General features: G+C 38.3%; 1 protein-coding gene and 1 pseudogene across 2 annotated transcripts in view; both read right to left on the bottom strand.

The window, feature by feature from the left end:
* Nucleotides 1–18,581, bottom strand: part of LOC122660138 (SWR1 complex subunit 2) — a 48,639-nt gene extending 30,058 nt beyond the window's left edge. For both annotated transcript variants that reach the window (XM_043855319.1, XM_043855321.1), the window contains exons 1-8: nucleotides 18,449–18,581; nucleotides 17,538–17,607; nucleotides 10,722–10,793; nucleotides 10,530–10,573; nucleotides 10,193–10,451; nucleotides 8,562–8,637; nucleotides 8,315–8,434; nucleotides 7,966–8,034 (exon numbers count right to left, since the gene is read on the bottom strand). In XM_043855319.1, coding sequence (XP_043711254.1) covers nucleotides 7,966–8,034; nucleotides 8,315–8,434; nucleotides 8,562–8,637; nucleotides 10,193–10,451; nucleotides 10,530–10,573; nucleotides 10,722–10,793; nucleotides 17,538–17,607; nucleotides 18,449–18,516 — 778 coding nt within the window. In that variant the 5' untranslated portion in view covers nucleotides 18,517–18,581. The remainder of the gene's footprint in view (nucleotides 1–7,965; nucleotides 8,035–8,314; nucleotides 8,435–8,561; nucleotides 8,638–10,192; nucleotides 10,452–10,529; nucleotides 10,574–10,721; nucleotides 10,794–17,537; nucleotides 17,608–18,448) is intronic.
* On the bottom strand, nucleotides 13,341–14,248 carry LOC122660139 (annotated as a pseudogene).
* Nucleotides 18,582–18,845: the final 264 nt, after the last annotated feature.

Here is an 18,845-nt window from a genome sequence, read left to right as displayed (position 1 = left end):
GTGGCAACCACAGTAGAAGAATCCTCCACATTCACACAGCCAGCAGCAACAATCAATTCTCACCAAAACAGGGAAACCAAAATTGATACGGAGAGCAAAACAGCAGTTGAGATCGATTTCTCCAATATGAAGAACAGAGAGAGAAGTTGATAGAATCTTCAAACCAGCATGAAAACCACCTTAAAGAAGATCATAAAGAACAAGATTGGCATAGGAACCACATGCCATTAGCACCCAGTGATGATAAGAACCATCACCATCGAGAGAGACAAAAAAATATTCAGCAGAAACAATTTCTGATCGATTCTACAAGGTTGTCTTCCCATCAGTAACCAAACTCCATCAAGAGAGATCAAAAACAGCCCTCCATTCATTAATAAGGAGGCCTTAATCCATAGCAAACCAGAGCAGCAATCGGTGGCTGCACACTAAAAGAAAAAAAAAAAAAAAAAAAACTGGAAACCGAAGGAGAAAACCAGAAGAATGGGATTGAAGAACCCTTGATTGATTAGTATCGCTCTGATACCATGTTGCAAATCAGAATTAAACTAATCACATCAGGGGTGAAGGAAGAAAGATGAAAGAAGAAGAAGGAGAGGGAGAAGAAGTTGCCGCAAGAGAGGAGAGCAGCCTGCGATAGGTTTTTCAGAATACCTTCACGCAGGCTGCCTCTCAATATATAATAACTTTAGACAAAATAGAAAGTTAGGTAGTTAGGGATATATGAAATTACCCCTAACCCCTTACTTATTACAACCTTACAAACTAAGGACAGAACTGATGTAAAATAACAGAAAACCCCAAACAACCAAAATATAAGACTAAAATACCCCTAGTTTTCAACAGTACTAACTACTTGGACTGGTCACACTCAGTGAGGCTTTACCTTAGGAGCAAAGGAAAAATGGGGTACATCACAGGTGCTGTCAAAGCCCCAGAGCAAGGTTCTCCTAACTATGATAAATGGGAGACCGAAAACTCCACGGTCATGACATGGCTCCTCTTCTCCATGAAGCCCGAGACTGGGAGAAGGTTTATACGAAAGGAAACTGCCAAGGCAATTTGGGACAGTGTCTCTCAGACTTTTGACAGGGTAGGTGACTCTGCCAAGGTCTACCAGCTTCACCAAAAAATTAATTCCATGAGGCAGGGTGACAGGACCATCTCTGAGTACTACAATGCTTATATCAGTCTCTTGGAGGAGTATGACCATTACAGGGATATTCAGTTAACCAATCCAAAGGATGAAGCAAAGGTGTATCGCACCCTCGAGAAGGAGCATGTCTTCACATTACTTGGAGGCCTGAACTTTGATTATGAACCAATCAGACTCCAAATTTTAGGCCGGTCTCCTCTTCCATCTCTTGATGAAGTTTCTAGCTACTTACAGAGTGAGGAGACTCGGCGTGTTGCTATGGAACCAGCTCCAGCATCATCTCTTGAGAGATCAGCTCTCAATTCTTCCTCTTTCCGGGACATCCGTGGTGGTGGTAAAGGCCAGGGGCCTAACCATGGGAAGACAAAGTAGTAGAGACAGGTGGTGCTAGTGGAGGGGGTAGAGACAAATTTAAATGTGATCATTGTGGGAGATCTGGCCATACCAAGGATCGGTGTTGGACTCTTCATGGCTGTCCTTCTGGTACTCGAGGTGGTGCTCATGGTGGCCGTAGAGGGGGAGCTCGAGGAGCACACTTTGTTATGGCTAAGGCAGATGCTACACATGATGACTCTACTCTGGCAGATGCAGTGATTCGCAGGGTCATGTCACGGCTGAGCACATCTCCTGCACCACAGTGGCTAGCTCCTCATCATCCTCAGCTTTGCAGGTCTCCACCTCAGCTTCTACTGCAACCCAGTCTTGGGGCATTGACTCTGGTGCCACTGACCACATGACTGGTACATCCCATTATTATGACTCTTATACCATTTGTTTTGGTAAGGATAAGGTTAGGGTAACTGATGGCTCCCTTTCCTCCATCTTTGGTAAGGGCAGTATCCCTGTTACATCATCCATTTCTCTTACTTCGGTTCTTCATGTCCCCAACCTTACTCTTAATCTTCTATCTCTGAACTGTTGTGTCACTTTTTTCCCTTCTCATTGTTTGTTTCAGAATTTGGTGACGAAGAGGATTATTGGCAGTGGACGTGAGGAACAAGGACTTTACCTTTTTTACCCTTTTTTGCCCACAGCTCAGTCCTATGTGTGTGGACGTAATGAAAGTAGATCTGTGGATTCTGTTATGTTATGGCATCATCATCTTGGCCATCCATCTTTTGTTGTAATGAGGAAACAATTACCTCACTTATTTTCTTCTATTTCCTCTTCTCATGTTTTTTATTGTGAACCATGTATGTTTGCCAAACACTGTCGTTCACCTAATCCATATCATGGTAATAGATCTACTTCTCTTTTCCATATTGTGCATGCTGATGTTTGGGAACCTACCCTCACTACTTCCTTATTTGGCTATCGGTACTTTGTTTCATTTGTTGATGATTTCTCTCGTGCTACTTAGACTGTTCTTATGAAGCATAAATGTGATGTCTGTGATGCATTTAAAAATTTTTATCAAATGATTCTTACACAGTTTGATACTCGGATCAAAATTGTTCGTTCTGATAAGGGGGGGAGTACATGTTTGGTGGCCTCCAAACCTTTTTTACTAACCATGGCATTATCCATCAGCTAGCGTGTGTTGACACACCCCAACAAAATAGGGTAGCTGAGAGGAAAAATCTCCATTTATTGGAGGTCACTCAGAGTCTTCTCTTTGGCATGCATGTTCCTAAGACCTTCTGGTCTGAAGCCCTTCTCACTGCTTCGTTTCTCATCAATAGCATGCCTAGTAAACTCCTTGGTTCCAAGTCTCCCTTTGAAACCTTATCCCCACAGGTTTATGCTTTCTCTCTTCCCCCCAAGGTCTTTGGCTGTGTTTGTTATGTGCATATTAACAAACCCCATCGTACTAAACTTGATCCCAAAGCTCTCAAGTGTCTTTTCGTTGGGTACTCTTCAACTTCCAAAGGCTACAAGTGCTATCATCCTTCTTCTCATCGGTGTCTTCTCTCCAAAGATGTCACCTTTCTTGAATCTGTCCCCTTCTTTGCCCCTTCTCAGCATCCTCTTCAGGGGGAGAATTGTGGAAATGAACAGGCTACTGATTTTCTTCATTCTGCTCTCCCTATCTCTCCTTTTATGCTTGACATTGGTAAACACAAGACTGTGGATGTGGTTGATACTGATGATCAATCAAGTGTGAATACAGAATTGGTTGAAAGTAGTTCTGGTAAGGAGAAGGATTGCCACATTAAATACAAAAGAGGTGAAGGCTTGCATAATAAAGGAAAGAAGACCTGCCACGAGTCCTCTTTGGATCCAGATCCACATCCTGAGCTTCATCCTTCTCAATCAGGTGACATCCCTTCTCCTCCATCTGATTTAGACCTTCCTATTGCAGTTTGAAAAGGGAAAAGAACTTGTACTAATCCTATAGCCCAGTTTGTTTCCTATGATGCTCTTTCTCCTACAAGTCTTACCTTTATTGTTGCTCTCTCTACTACTTCTATTCCCAATAATATTACTGATGCTATGTCTGACCCAAAGTGGAGACAAGCTATGTCAGAGGAGATGACGGCTCTTGAGAAGAATGGTACTTGGCAATTGGTGGATCTTCCCAGGGGACGTATCCCAGTTGGCTGTAGATGGGTCTACATAATTAAGTATAAAACTGGTGGTACTGTTGAGAGATACAAGGCAAAGTTGGTGGCTAAGGGGTATAGTCAAGTCTATGGAATTGACTATCAAGAGACATGTGCTCTTGTGGCTAAGCACAACTCTATAAGAGTTCTTCTACCTTTGGCTGCCAATAAAGATTGGCCATTATATCAGTTAGATGTCAAGAATGCCTTCCATCATGGTGACTTGGAAGAGGAAGTGTACATGCAAACTCCACCGGGTTTCAACATACCTTCAGTTGAAGGGAAAGTGTGTCTTCTCAAAAAGGCACTATATGGTCCCAAATAGTCACCAAAGGCATGGTTTGAGCGCTTCCGGCAGGCTATTCTGAAGAATGGGTATTCCCAGAGTCAAGCAGATCACACTCTCTTTACCAAACAGGGGAATGGTACCATTACAACCCTTATTGTCTACGTTGATGACATTGTTGTCACTGGAGATGATACAGTTGAGATAGATAAACTAAAGATCTACTTGGCAGTTTGAAATCAAAGATCTGGGCTCCTTGAAGTACTTCTTAGGGATTGAAGTATCAAGGTCTAAGAGAGGAATCAACATATGTCAAAGGAAGTTTGTCCTTGATTTGTAGTCAGAGACAGGAATGTTAGACTGCAAACCAGCAAGTTTCCCGATTGAGCAGAACCACAAACTAGGAGAAGATTGTGGTCCCTCTCTTGTTGATGCGGAAAAGTACCAGAGATTAGTGGGGAAGCTTATTTATCTTTCCATGACGAGCCTAGATATTTCCTATGCAGTGAGAGTGGTGAGTCAATTCATGCCCCCAAAAGTGGCCACTTGGATGTTGTCTATCGTATTCTCAGATATTTGAAATTGTCTCCAGGGAAAGGACTGTTGTATGCCAAGCATGACCACATGAGAGTGGAAGGTTTTACTGATGCTGATTGGGTTGGCTCCATCACAGACAGGAAATCTACATCTAGCTATTGTACCTTTGTGGGAGGTAATTTGGTCACATGGAGAAGCAAAAAACAGTCTGTTATAGCTAGATCCAGTGCAGAGGCAAAATTTAGGGCCATAGCTCATGGAGTATGTGAACTCATCAGGGTTTTGATACTACAAGCCCCATGAGACTCTACTATGACAACAACGCAGCAATCAGTATTGCTCACTATCCAGTGCAACATGACAGGACCAAGCATATTGAAGTGGACCGACATTTCATTAAGGAGAAGATAGACTTTGGCTGCATTTGTACCCCCTTTGTGAAGACTGGTGATCAACTGGCAGACATCTTCACCAAAGTGCTCACCTCCCTTCAGTTTGGTACCCTTTCATGCAAGCTGGGAATGTATGATATTTATTCTCCAGCTTGAGGGGGAGTGTTAGAGATATTAGATATTTTGGTCTAAGGGTAATTAGTTCCAGCAATCCTATTATGTATTTTCCTCTTTTTTTCCCTTTTTTACCATTTACCTCCCTAGGGAGGTGGATGTAATTTATTTATCATTTGTAATGAAGTAATATAGCTGAGTGGAGAAGTCTCTCCAACTCGAGACATTACAACCGAAACACTCTTCCTTCTCTTCCTCTCTTCTTCTTCCTCCTCCAACTTCTCCTTCTCTTCCTTGCTTACCTAACCTAAAATCCAACTGACTTATCTAATTTCTAGGTGGTATTCACATGTATTAGTGAATTCCGCAAAGAGCACAACCATTACCATTCTTTGTTTGCTTTAGTAGATAGTGAATGCCATTTGGTTGGTCATTTTTTGAAAGAGTTACAGTTCCTTTCCTCCCTTAATTTACACTTTCTTTCTAATAATGTTGATTGAGGAGGCTGGAAGCTTGGCTAGGATATAGAGGGAGTGGATTGTGAACATTGGTAGAATGTCAAAAGACATGAAGATCACTAGAGCTGATTCAGCAGACACCTCAAGTGATGACCAATAAATTTCATTGGGAATTATCAAGAATTGTTGATTACTTATTTTTATGGATATTGTAATCAAGTTTTGTGTCACAAATATCATTGATCCTTTTTTTTCTTTTCAAAATGTAAATATATATTTGGTTGTTTAACTAATTTTGATACGAAATGTAATCTCCAAGTATTTGCATCTCTCTTGTATAAAGTTTTTGTACGACGACTTACAGGTAACTTTATATATGGAACTGGGGGGAAAAAAAATCAATATAGTCCCCCAAAAAATACTAAAAGTGACAATGTAAAATAGATTTAGATGCAATAAAACCACCACTACTATTGAAGGGTTTTGTAGCAATTTCTTACTGTTGCTAAATATTCCACTTCACAAACTATAAATATCCGCCCCTAAATGGTTTAGTTCACGTTGGTTTCATTTACTGCTGTTACATGTCAAACACAAAATTTAGATTTACCAGCAATCATGATCCACCATATATGGTACATTTAGTGGTAGATTGTCATTCTGTTTGGAATTTCCGGGTCCTATGTTGATCCATGATTTTTACAACCATATAATATGGGATGACTTATTCAAATGGCTATAATGGCATTTCATGTAATTATTGTAAATATTTTACCATGTAAAATAGATAAAACAAACATTGGAAAATTTTACAATCATATTTTACCTCGCAGAAATAAACAGTAGAAATTTACAAATGTAAAATTTTCACATGTAAAATTGTAAAATTTTATGTCGAAACAAACAGAGCCTTTATTGTTTTCATAGGTAGGATAGATCTCTCCTTCCTAATTTAGCTAGGCCTCTTTAGTTATCTTCTATTTTGAGATGTATCGTATCGTGTTGTATTGTATTGGAGATCCGTATCGAACGCTACAGATACGCATGGAAATGGTTAAGATACACATGGAATTACTTTGGAACAAAAAACAGTATAAATAAGCAATATATAAAAAGTATCATGCATAAACACTAAAATGGAGAATAATGTATAACCAGACAAGTGCATTAAATTGAAATTGTTATAAAAGATGAGGTTTCTTACATGTTGTAATAGTCTACAGCCATGAAGAGTGTTGGATGATGCAAAGGATGATGCTATTGCACTCCTTGATTCGTTTTAGAGTGTTCATTGGAAGTCCCAACTCCAAAAGTGTGAAAGAACAAGATTAAATGCAAGATTTTAGACTCTCTCGGTTGAGAGTTTTCTATCATTTTTCCACCAAAACAACAGTTGTATCAAGCCTGTGAGTGAAAAGGACTTTTTTATGGAATGTATCGACCACATCGATGGTATCAGTATGTATCAAGATGTATCGAACCATATCGGCTGATACATCTCGATACGTATTAATGCATCCACAAACCCATTTATCGATCATATCGTACCAGCCAAGATACAATTCGATACAATATATTTTTACGAGAAAAAAAAAAAGAGACGCATCGGTCCATATCGGTACTGACCAATACCGTACATATCGCCAATACGATACGGACCGATACTTTAAACCCTATATAGGGGTTTAAAGTATCGGTCTGTATTGTATCGGCTGATACATACAGTATCGGTCAGTACTGATATAATACAGATTGATACGTCTCTTTTTTTTCCTAAACATATATGGTATCGAATTGTATCGGTCGATACGATACGGACCGATACTTTAACGTGTGTGTGGTGTGGTGAGAGACTGCCAGAAGTATCAAGTCTACTCATCTCCTTGGCAGTCTCTTCCTCAAGTTCTCATCCTTTCTTTTGTCCAGTTATTGGTTTTAAGTTCCTGGAATTGTCACAATAAATAACTCTTGATTTTATAGACAGTATCTAAAAACTCTTAAGAAAATAGAAACAAACACCTAATTTCGTCTGGGTCTCACATCCCCCATATTCGAGCTTATAGAATTGGCCCGTTATAATATAAAACCTAAAAATACTAAGCGCATGACCCGTACAACATATAGGGCCATAGGGGAATTGAAATTAAGTCTAACTTGAATCAATCTTGAACCACAGGTTCAGTTGGACACAGAAAATTAAGCCAAACCCAAAACAAGAGGCTCTTCTTCTTCTCTTCTTGTTGGAATTCTACATCAGGTACATAAGACTGATGGTCACCTTGGACCTCAAAGGGCCCCTTGTCACCTAGGAATCTTGACATTTATTATTCAAGCTAATGGATATCTTGAGAGATTGGTGAAAATTCATAAAATGACACAACTAAGCATAATCATATTACAATAAGGGGATAAATTCAAGATTTAAAAGGCGTACAAATGTATTTTAAGCCAGGATAAAGAAAGGGTTATCTATACTTACATAAGGCTGATGTTGTACAGCTTTCTGATAGAAATGACAACCCTTTGCTGAATTCAAGAAACACTTGACCTGAAATAAATGTAGATCAATATGTAATCATAAAAATGAAAAGAAAAAAAAATATATATATATATATATATAATTCTTCTTTTTGTGGTGGGGGGAGGGGAACAGTATCAGTTTGCAAGCTAAAAGCAGTTGGTGGAACTTAATCAGCAGGCCTCACAACGCTATCTAATAACTATCCAACCAAACAAGCAAATTCAATAGCTTCACGTTCTCATTCCGTTGCTGTCTGCCTGTCTCAGACAAATGAACTCATGATTCAAAAATAGAATAAGAATCTTACCATTTCTCGAAGAATATCGTATCTGAGGACCACTATAAAATGTTTTGTGTACAACTGCTCTTTTCTTAACTTCTTCCTCCCTTGCCAACACACGCTCCAAGTTCCTCAAGTTCATGATTTCTGAAGTATCTCATTTCATGTTAGTACAAATGTCAATCACAAATAAAAAAGAACAAGAAGGAGGAGGAGGGGGAGGGGGAATCAAAAGTTATTAGTCATCCATAACAGTGGACCTCATTGCCCAAACCTGTTTGGGCTGCTTCTAAGAGCATCTCTTCTTGGGTCATTCGCTTCTCCTCGCCTTCTTTCCTCCGTTTTATCGGCTGAAGAAAAAAAAAAAGGGGGGGGTAAATACAGAAGTATATGTTCATTTTGGTTTACAAAAATATTGCACACTATAACTAAGTAACCAACTATTAAGAACTTTATCCTTCCATGATATGTATTTTACTTAAGTATCACAAAGACTTGAAGAAACTTATGAACAGGGAAAAATCTGTACCATAAATTGGATAGGATTAAAATTTTATTCACTCGCATCTCTTGAAGGTGGTAGGATCACCATCACACACAAACCTTAGCTAAAACTTCATATAACTTTCCTTTTTTTTTTCTCTTTCAGCGATTAGGATTTCAAAGGAAGTGGTGGAAAATATTGAGAAAATGACGATGAACTTTATTGGAATTTGAATGTTTCCAAGCACAATTAAAATATGTTTTCAAATACCGAGTTGTAAAGCAAGACTTTTCACTCACCAAAAGGACAAACCATGTGTAGTAGGCCCTGATGTGAAGGCATAAGCCTCATGAGAATAATTGAATCATCGATAATATAACTCTACCAATATCTAAAAATTTCTGAGTAAGAAAATAGAGATCACCCACGCTTTTCTAGGTTGTTGTACTTAGTTTTGGGCAGTATTAATAGTCATTTTGTTCTATGTTGTATCATTTAGCAGTATAAAGTAACACTTCCACAGAGGAAAGCACAACATTAATGGCCAAAAAAGGCTTGGTGGTGGCTCTTGGCTTTCCATCTCGTTATGGAAATGGTGACTCTAGCTGTCTAGCATTTTGGCTCTTCCCTTTTTCCATGTACACCTTACTCCAGCGAAAGCATAGATGTCCTGATGAGACTGGAGATGACTTCGCCGATCAAGGTGTAGCAAGTCTTAGAGTATGTGGTACGTCAAGTATTATGCGGTAGCCTAATAAATTTTATTTACTTTGCCTGAAAAAACCATTTTCTTTTAGGGCCCCATATTTTATCTTTTTTTACCTATTGTATTCGAGTAGAAGTAGCCACTGCATGGCTGGGAGAGGAGGGAACTTATCTATTATAACAGTAAATCATGTTTTTGCGATTTCTCATGCCAACAACAGGAAAATTTAAGGTTTACATCACATATAACTGATATGGAGAAAAGTTCTCTGTGGAGGAGCCCATGCCCAGACACAATGGGGGGTAAAATGACCGCCCACCCCCTATGAAAGGCAGAAATCCCACTCCCACGATGTTTCTGCGTGTGCTCTCATTGGCCTCCAGTGCGCACAGGGGCCATGCTCCCTCACAGAGAATGCTCTCACAATTGATTTTTTTCTAGATCCAAAAGTTTTTTGGTCAACCAAAGAAAAAAAGATCCAAAAGAGTTCTCACACTAAAAAACAAACACAACCTATTCCTACTAACATAGTATACATTTTCATTAGAAGAAATGGATATATTATTTCATTTGAAACAAGTAATACGTAAGTCACGTAAATGAAGTTTTAAATCTAAAGAGCAGCACATTCAACTATGAACACCAGAGTGGGTAGAAAACTGTAACGCGTGGTGACACTCACAGAGAAACAGATTTCTTGTTACTCAGAACTGACCTTCATGGTTGCTTGCAATGCGGCACGTATTGCATCTCTTTCTGCTTGCCTTACAATTACTGAAGTTCTCATGGATTTCCTCACTATTCTCTCACCTTCTGGATCATCTGGAATGTCATGATGTTCACTCAAGTTTTCATGATGTTTATGAGAGCTTTCATCCTCTGGAGCTCTTTCTAACTTTGAGAGGACCTTCTTCTTATTTTTCTTTTTGGTCACAGACTTTCCCGGGTATATTAAACGCTTCTTCGTCTGCACCCTGTAAAAAAGTTGGGATCATAATAGCCACTGAAGTCGGAATTTCTTAATAAAGAACATCTGCTGAAAGAAGCATCACCTATCATTTGCATCATTTTCCACTTCATCATCTGGTTCAGGTTCCTGATCATACCAGGATACAGAGAAATACACCAAAATGAAGATATTCAGGAACTTCAAGTGAATGATGATTGACATCAAACGACCTCTAAGAAGTGAATGGAGCAGTTATTGTGTAATGTGCATCATAATCCAAACATAATGCACTCACATCTTCATCAAAATCACTATCAAATTCGTCAGCAACCTCTGCTTCCTCTTTATAATTTTCATCATCCTCTTCCTGATAAAGGCATGGGGATGAATCAAAAAGTTAAGTGGGAAAAATCTTTGCAATTTTTAGTACACATAATTAACTAAAACCAACAGACCATTGAATTAGACAGAACAAGCAATAGCCAATTGCTAAAAACTAGAGCCTAGAAATAAATGGGTTATGATTATACAACAACATTTAAAATTATTACTCAATTTCCAATTCTTGCTCCCATCAGATGTTGCCTTATCATGACCTCCTTCCGTGCTTTGTAGACATAATGAACGGCCTGAATTTTAAATATTATTGTTCACTGGATACCTGACGTAGACCAAAGCATGATGCAACTCAGAAAAGAAAAAAAAAAAAAACCCTCTGTTCACGAGTTACTGTTAATGTGAACAGTGTTGTGGGTCAATAAGCCTTACATGAAGAAGGAAGTCCAAGGAAATATTTGAGATTCTGTGGGTCCCACTGAAGATAGCAAGAGAAGGAAGATTTTATTGCTGATTTAGTTAGTTTCTATTTCTATTACCATACAAACTAGTAAGTCTTTGTCAGGCAAGTAGTTTCCATTTTGAGTACTTTCTAATGTTGTGTTCTTTCCTTTTTGGTTGTAAGTTTCAAATTTCCGACTTTCTATTTTGTAAAGCTTAGGCCAAGCTATAAATAGGCCTCATCAGTTGTATTAGAATTCAGACTTGATTAATGGAAAATTTACTGCTTGCTTGCAAGTGTTTGGTCTGAGAAAGACTTGTGTTAAACAGCTGAGATAGCTATGGGTTCCCAAGGCTCAGATAGCCTACCCCTCCTATCCCTATTCCCCCATTTTCTATCTATCCACTTTCTTCTACCTTTTAGTTTCTTTTCCAATCAATTGATCAATCCTACTGTAGAGTGGTTCTTAGTTGAACTGACTTCTACATTAATACCACAACTAGGGGTAAAAATGAAAAGAAATTTGTAAACAAAAATCTGCTTCTGTGTTGGATACTTGGATTGATTCAAATCAGATTAAAAGATCGAAGGAAAATATTCCTGATAAGAGGTTGATACAAACCAAATCTGATAATACAAATATGGGAAGATAGAAGAAAGAAGAGAAAGAGAAAGCAGAGTAGAGAACACGGTAGTGGGGGGAAAGATGGAAGAGAGAAGGGAGAGGCAGCAACCTCAAAAACAAATCAAATCTAATCCATTCATTCAAAAAAAAAAAAATCCATAAATTCGTATTGGATTACAAAACTATTTATAAAGACCAAATAAACTTACTTTAGAGCGCCTAAACCAAATAAACAACCATCCCTTCAAATTAACTCAATAGAAAAATAATTAAAAGAAAAAGAGAAAAAAAAACTTAATTAAAAAGGTCTCTAACTTGACTACTCCACAACACATGGAACCCACATTCTTATATGTGCTTATAAAAGATGTTCATTACAACAATAAATTCAAAAATACAAAGCCCAATGCCCATAAAACCCATCCATGGGCCAAAATAAAGTCTTTCTAGGTCCAATTGAACAATCTTAGTCGCATTATGGTTACAATTTAACATGCAATTTTTGGCTTAAGAAATATGGTCATAAAAATGATACCTTTCATCAGCCAGGCCAGATCAGACCAGGTGACGTACTCCAGATGAGTGGCCGATCCAAATTTCTGGGGAAGATCCAGATTCAGATTCTTATTCAGATGTATTGATTCAAATCAGATTAAAAGATCAAAGGAAAATATTCCTGATAAGAGGTTGATACAAACCAAATCTGATATTACAGATATGGGAAGATAGAAGGAAGAAGAGAAAGAGAAAGCAGAGCAGAGAACACGGTAGTGGAGGGAAGAGATGGAAGAGAGAAGGGAGAGGCAGCAACCTCAAAAACAAATCAAATCTAATCCATTCATTCAAAAAAAAAAAAAAAAGGGAAAATTACACTGCCACCCCCTGAGGTTTGTACTAAATATAGTGCGACCCCATGTGTTTTCAATATATACACCCAGCACCCTTAAGTGGACAGTGTTAAGTATAAAATTAAAATGGCAATTTTGCCCTTCAATTAAAATAACCCTATTCTAATTTTTTATTTTTCTAACATAAAAAAGTAGGACCCACCACTAATTCTTCCTCTTCTTTCTTCTTCTTCTTCAACCACCGCTGCAACTTTCATCCCACTCCTTACAATCAAAGCATCACAGAGGATGAAGGGTTGTACAGAGGAAGAAACGAAGATCGAGTAGAAGGTGAGGAAGTATTAAAAGGAACACTAATTACGATAATATAGAGCTTCAATCGATTTTTTTTTTTTTTTTTTTTTTTTTTGGTAATAGCTTCAATCGAATTCCATCATTCCATAGATAATATGTCACATTCAAGAGCTCAGTGAACCAATAAGAAAACCTGTATCCAATTGAGGCTTTTTATTCATAAGAAAAAAGAGACTCAACGGCAAGAGAACCCAATTTACAGTTCTCGATTTCTTCTTCTACACAAACAGTAGAAGAGCTCCCTCTCTTTATCTCAAAGCTCAAACGCTCCGCCTCTATAAATTCTGAAAATTCCTCTTCCTTCTCGAGCTCACTGAGAGATTATATGTTGATTCAAAAATAAGAAAACTGAAAACAACGAATTAGGTATGACCAGTCCAGTCATGCCTGAAGCAGCGAATGGCGAACCAGTTTAACATGACAACCAATTCTTGTGAGTACTAATGAAAGCTGAAAGAAGCCCTGCAGAAGCAAACAGAGGTGGACTTGAAAGAAACCCCTTTCCGTGCCGCATATCTGAGAACGCCATCAATCCATCCACGAAATCTTGAACAATCGAGAGCTTCTTCACCAATCTTTAAGTTCCAGTTTTCACATCTCTGCCACTTCCTTGCTGTACCCTTCACCTCTCAACGTCGCAATCTCGATCCTATATTTTAGTCGACCTTCTTCCTCATCAATCTTCTTCAGATCCCTAGTTTTCAAAGCAATACTACCGAAATACCCGATGAACTCCGCCCAAGCACTAATTTTCTGTAGCCTCGACGAGTGCTTACTGTTGATCGGATCCACTTTGGCCAACCAAACGAACTGCTTGATGAAGTAATACAGAGCCTCACCCCAATAAGCGAGGATGGAAAGGATTAACTCTTCATTAGAATCGAAATTCAAGTTCCTCAGAGCGTTCAAATCCTAAACGAATTTACCTAATCGAAAGCTCTTGAGACAACGGCTTAGAGGGAGCGTTTCGGGGAGCACCGAGGAAACAAGGATGATCTTGGAAGCATATCAGCAGATCTTGAGGAGCTTGTCAATGCCATCTCTCTTGGCGAGGTAGGCTTCGAGATGATTCAGGAAATCTCTCTCTTTCGATGATTTCACAGAATTGGTTTTTGGATTTTGTAATGGATGAGCATTTGATTCCATGGAGGTTTACAAAGAAGAGATTAATTGAGACTGGTCGCCTTATAATTTGGGATTCGGATTCCGCCATTATAGTACTGGAAGTTGTATATTTGGTAGTAGTAGTAGACAACGAAGAATTCAACATATCACCACAGCAAGAACCTGAGGCAAGCCGTCGGTGATGGGCTTGAAGATGACCTGAGGCAGATGAACCCTAAACCCGTGTCAGATTCGAGTAGCAAGGAAAGGGGGTGTGAAGTTTGGGCTGCCCTATGGGCAAAATGGTAAACTCACAACCCATTAAGGGTATATTTGTCATTTTAAAGCATCAATGGCCAACACGTCAGCAACTAATGGGAATGCTCTAACGGAGTGGGGCTGAGTGTAACAAGTACCTTAAACTCAGGGGATCGGGATGTATATTTTGAAAACACAGGGGGTTGCACTGTATTTAGTACAATCCTCAGGGGGTGGCAGTGTAATTTTCCCAAAAAAAAAAAATCCATAAATTCGTATTGGATTACAACACTATTTATAAAGACCAAATAAACTTACTTTAGAGCGCCCAAACCAAATAAACAACTATCCCTTCAAATTAACTCAATAGAAAAATAATTAAAAGAAGAAAAAAAAATTAATTAAAAAGGTCTCTAACTTGACTACTCTTTCATTACAACAATAAACTCAAAAATACAAAGCCCAATGCCCATAAAACCCATCCATGGGCCAAAATAAAGTCTTTCTAGACCCAATTGAACAATCTTAATCGCATTATGGTTAGAATTTAACATGCAATTCATTCATTTTTATACACCAAAAAAACATGGATGCGTGGACAAATTTGTTATTCTTTAGCACACATATAGCATGAGAAGACAGCAACATGGCTCACTTATTGTCTCCAAAGACTCCTATTCATCAAAAATTGAAGTCAAAAGACAATTCATACTAGTACCATTTGAGTTGACAATTCATCATATTTGGGATGTTGAGAAATAAAATTAGTTTTTTTAATTAAAATGTAGTGAAGTGTATTTACATGCACAAGTGAAGGCTCTCTCACCCCTCCCCCTCCATCTGATGATTTTAATTCTCTCTCTTATCTTCTTCATTTTTCCTTTTGGTTTCCTGTTACAGATCTGTTGCAAGTACATAAACAATTTCAACTATCTTAATGACAGGTCAAATTGATGCAGAATTCCAGCTAGAAGAGAAGATGGGCTTGTTGTTTTGGGTTTAGTTTAATTTATCAGGCCCAACTGAACCTATGGTTCAAGTTTGATTTAAGTTAGGCTTAGTTTGAGTGCCCAATGGATTATATGGGCTATACGCTTAGTGATTTGAATTTTCTATTTTAATGGGCCAATTCTTTAAGCCCAAATATTAGGGATTTAGGTCCTATACATGATAAGGGTAGTTAGTTTCTATTTTTGTAATAGATTTAGTTGCTAAGTCAATAGCAACTTCATTTTGCTTCTCTTTCCTTTCTAAATCTTCTAGGGACTTGCTAAAATATTAAGTTGTGAGCTACTTGGTAGGTAGGACTTACTATTCTTGTACGAAATGCTTTTAATTTTATAAATACAAGAGAAGGGAGACCCTCCCAACGATTTTGGCTAATGCAATTACTAGTGTTCTCTATGGAGATTACATGCTACTGTGGTGAATCAACAACCACCCTAGACGGTGAATTCTAAGTTGGATGGTGGTGAAGCCAAGTCATATCCCCCCTTTCCCCCTCTTTTCTCTCCATCTGGCTCTCAGTTTCAGCAAGCAACAAGATGAATGTGTGGGGGTTGACCAAGGTAATCTGAAAACCTCTTTTATTGAGTTCAATTACTACACCTTTGCTTCCAATCTCTTTGTTTTGTTATGGTTTATATTCTCTCCTTGTTCAACTAATCTTTTTTCTAAGTTTCTGTTCGTGCATGTCAGTTTCTGTCCACTTGTGTTCTCAGTCTTCACTTAAAGATTCCAGTGTTTCCTACCATTGGATCAAAAACACTATTTTAGATATGATGTTCTTCCCTCTTAGGACTACATCTGTCCAAAGTTGCAGCACCATCAGATCTGGAGTTTGGGAGTTCTTCATGTTTTAGTAACTCCCTATTTTTTGTTTTCACTAAGTTTCCAATTCCATTGGATCTTCATGATTTTTGTATACAAGACCAGCAAGTTAGGACCAGCTAGCCCCATCAGCTGGCTGGTTCTTTAGTTATAGATCTTCTCTATATCTGCCCTATAGTTTCCAAATATGGGTCACTGTGATTCTATCTTATGGGTTAGTTTCTCAAATCTGTCCTAACAGATTAGTGGAACACATCACAAATTTTTAGTGTTCATCAATTGTTTTAAATACACCCCGGCATCAGTCTGTTTATGATTTCTTTTCAATATCATATGGATTATAATTTTACTATCTCCACATCTATGAATTCAATTCTTCATAAATCCAATCATCAATTCCTCATTCTTAATTCAAATCTATAAATCAGAACCTTATTCTTATTAAAAGGGCGCACCCAGTGCACGAGGCTCCCGCCACTGGGGGTCTGGAGAGGGTCATAATGTACGCAACCTTACCCCTACTTTCGTAGAGAGGCTGATACCAAGAATTTGACAAGTCTTCTTAAGGGTAGCTCATGAAGAGTAAGATATGGATATTCCGTATCCTCCCTTACACTATGGACTACTATTTTCTGAAATATATCCATCTCGGTCACTTAACATACTGATAAACAAAAAGGGCAAGAGATCTCTACTTGGTCGCATGTTCTCTAGTCTCTACACAAGCGTCTGGGCCAATGGGTAAGCACGCCTGGGTATCTACCCATGGGGCAGAGGTGTCATCTCATGGTGCCCTGTGAGAGGGCGTACGAAACACCACCAAGTAGAGATCTTTTTCCCAAACAAAAATTAGCCTTATCCTGGTTATAAATTCATCGCTCTCTTTATTATTTTTTTTCACGAAATTCTTTGTTCCCCTTGATAAATAAAGCAATAATTTGTATTGGACTGAAATAAGCTCAGAAGGCCAAAAAAGATGTAATGTATACATTCAATTAGACTGTCAACTGTAAGATTTCACAATTTCACTAAATCACAAGGGAATCACAAGACAGCCTGGAGACCTGTAAGTGACCATATCCTTTGTGTAAGTAACCATATCCTTTTGTAAGTCAGCATTACAAAAGCTAAATTGACAAAAGGAGACATGTAGGTGACAATATCATTTCTGTCATTTTTGCTATCAGAAACTAAGCAGATACAGCCTTGAGGGCACGCATTGAGTCCCGCATAGGAAACAAGGGGGTGGGGGGAAGAAATAGACCAATTCATTTTCATTCATTATGATTAATGAAACAGGATATTATGAGTTACCTCTCTAAGGGAATCCTGATTCCAGAACAGCTCATCCTCCTCAACCTCCTCGTCAAGCAACTTTGTCATCCTAATGGAGATATAAACAGAGATACACAAATATGTTTCCCTCATTAGGAAAAAAAAAAAAAAAGATTTAGAAACCAGAGGGGTAAGAGTAGGAAATTGATTTGCACTCATCTGATAAGCTTCAATAATTTTATTAACTAAGGTAACAATCTGTATAGGAAAAGAGCAGAGCCAAAAAAACATATATATCCTAACCGAGAGACAGCTGCCACCTCATAATATGACATATTAGCAGCCTTATGCAGCTAGCTAGCTACACAGTATAATTCTAAAACAATTACGCAAATGAAATTTCACTATCCCCAAGGTAAGCCATATATAATCACCATTTGGACATCTTCCAAACTGTGCTGGTAGCATCCTCAGTTGACTTCATGATACTCAGTCCAACAGAATCTTATCACATATTCATCAATTTTAACTACAACATTCTTTAGTAATTTATATGAGTCGAACAAGAATAACAGGTCAACAAAATTTTCCCAATAACCCAGTATTCTAGTTCTCGACATTAATCTCAAAAGGAATGGAGCAAACCCCAAGCTAATTACTTGAGCAGAGGACACAAACCACAACTTGACACTACTACCAGTTCTCATCACAAGTGAATATCATCCACGTTGCTAATAGGATGGGTAATACAACGCCATTCTAAAGATTCAAACTATTCCATATGAAGTTCAAGATCGATAACTTTTTTCATCCAAAACAAGGGTTTATTTTGGGTACTTTCGAAGTGAACGCTTTTAAAATTTAAATACAATAGTGTACATGAAAACCACCATGCAAGTTTCGATTCAGGAATACCATTCAACTTGAGGGACTAGGGTTTTGAGTTCTACCTTTTCCCTCTGGATGTTCTTGTAGAACGTTCGAGGATAACAGGTTCTTCTTCGTGGAAGGTAGCCATGAGTTTGGTGTGACTGCTACAGTTGATCGATTCTGCTGTTGTCGCTGAAACTGTTCCTTGTTTTGTTGTGTACACACTAGGCTACGTTTGGTTGCACTTCCGCTCTGTGGGAGTCAGTCTTAAGTAGAATTGATATTTCTTGATTCTGCTCCAATAAAATGAGAAATGGGATTTGGTAAACCCATTCCAAGATCAACTCTGAAACACAAAAAGATAGGGATTAGTGTTTGGAAGGCGTTCTACAAAATTAATTCAAGCACTATAGATGTTAATTATGAAAATACCATTATGGCTTTTGAAACTACACGCTATTAATGAAAATGCCACTA

Source organism: Telopea speciosissima, chromosome 4, assembly GCF_018873765.1.
Source record: "Telopea speciosissima isolate NSW1024214 ecotype Mountain lineage chromosome 4, Tspe_v1, whole genome shotgun sequence".
Classification (NCBI taxonomy): Eukaryota; Viridiplantae; Streptophyta; class Magnoliopsida; order Proteales; family Proteaceae; genus Telopea; species Telopea speciosissima.
This window is presented reverse-complemented; position numbering and strand designations above follow the sequence as displayed.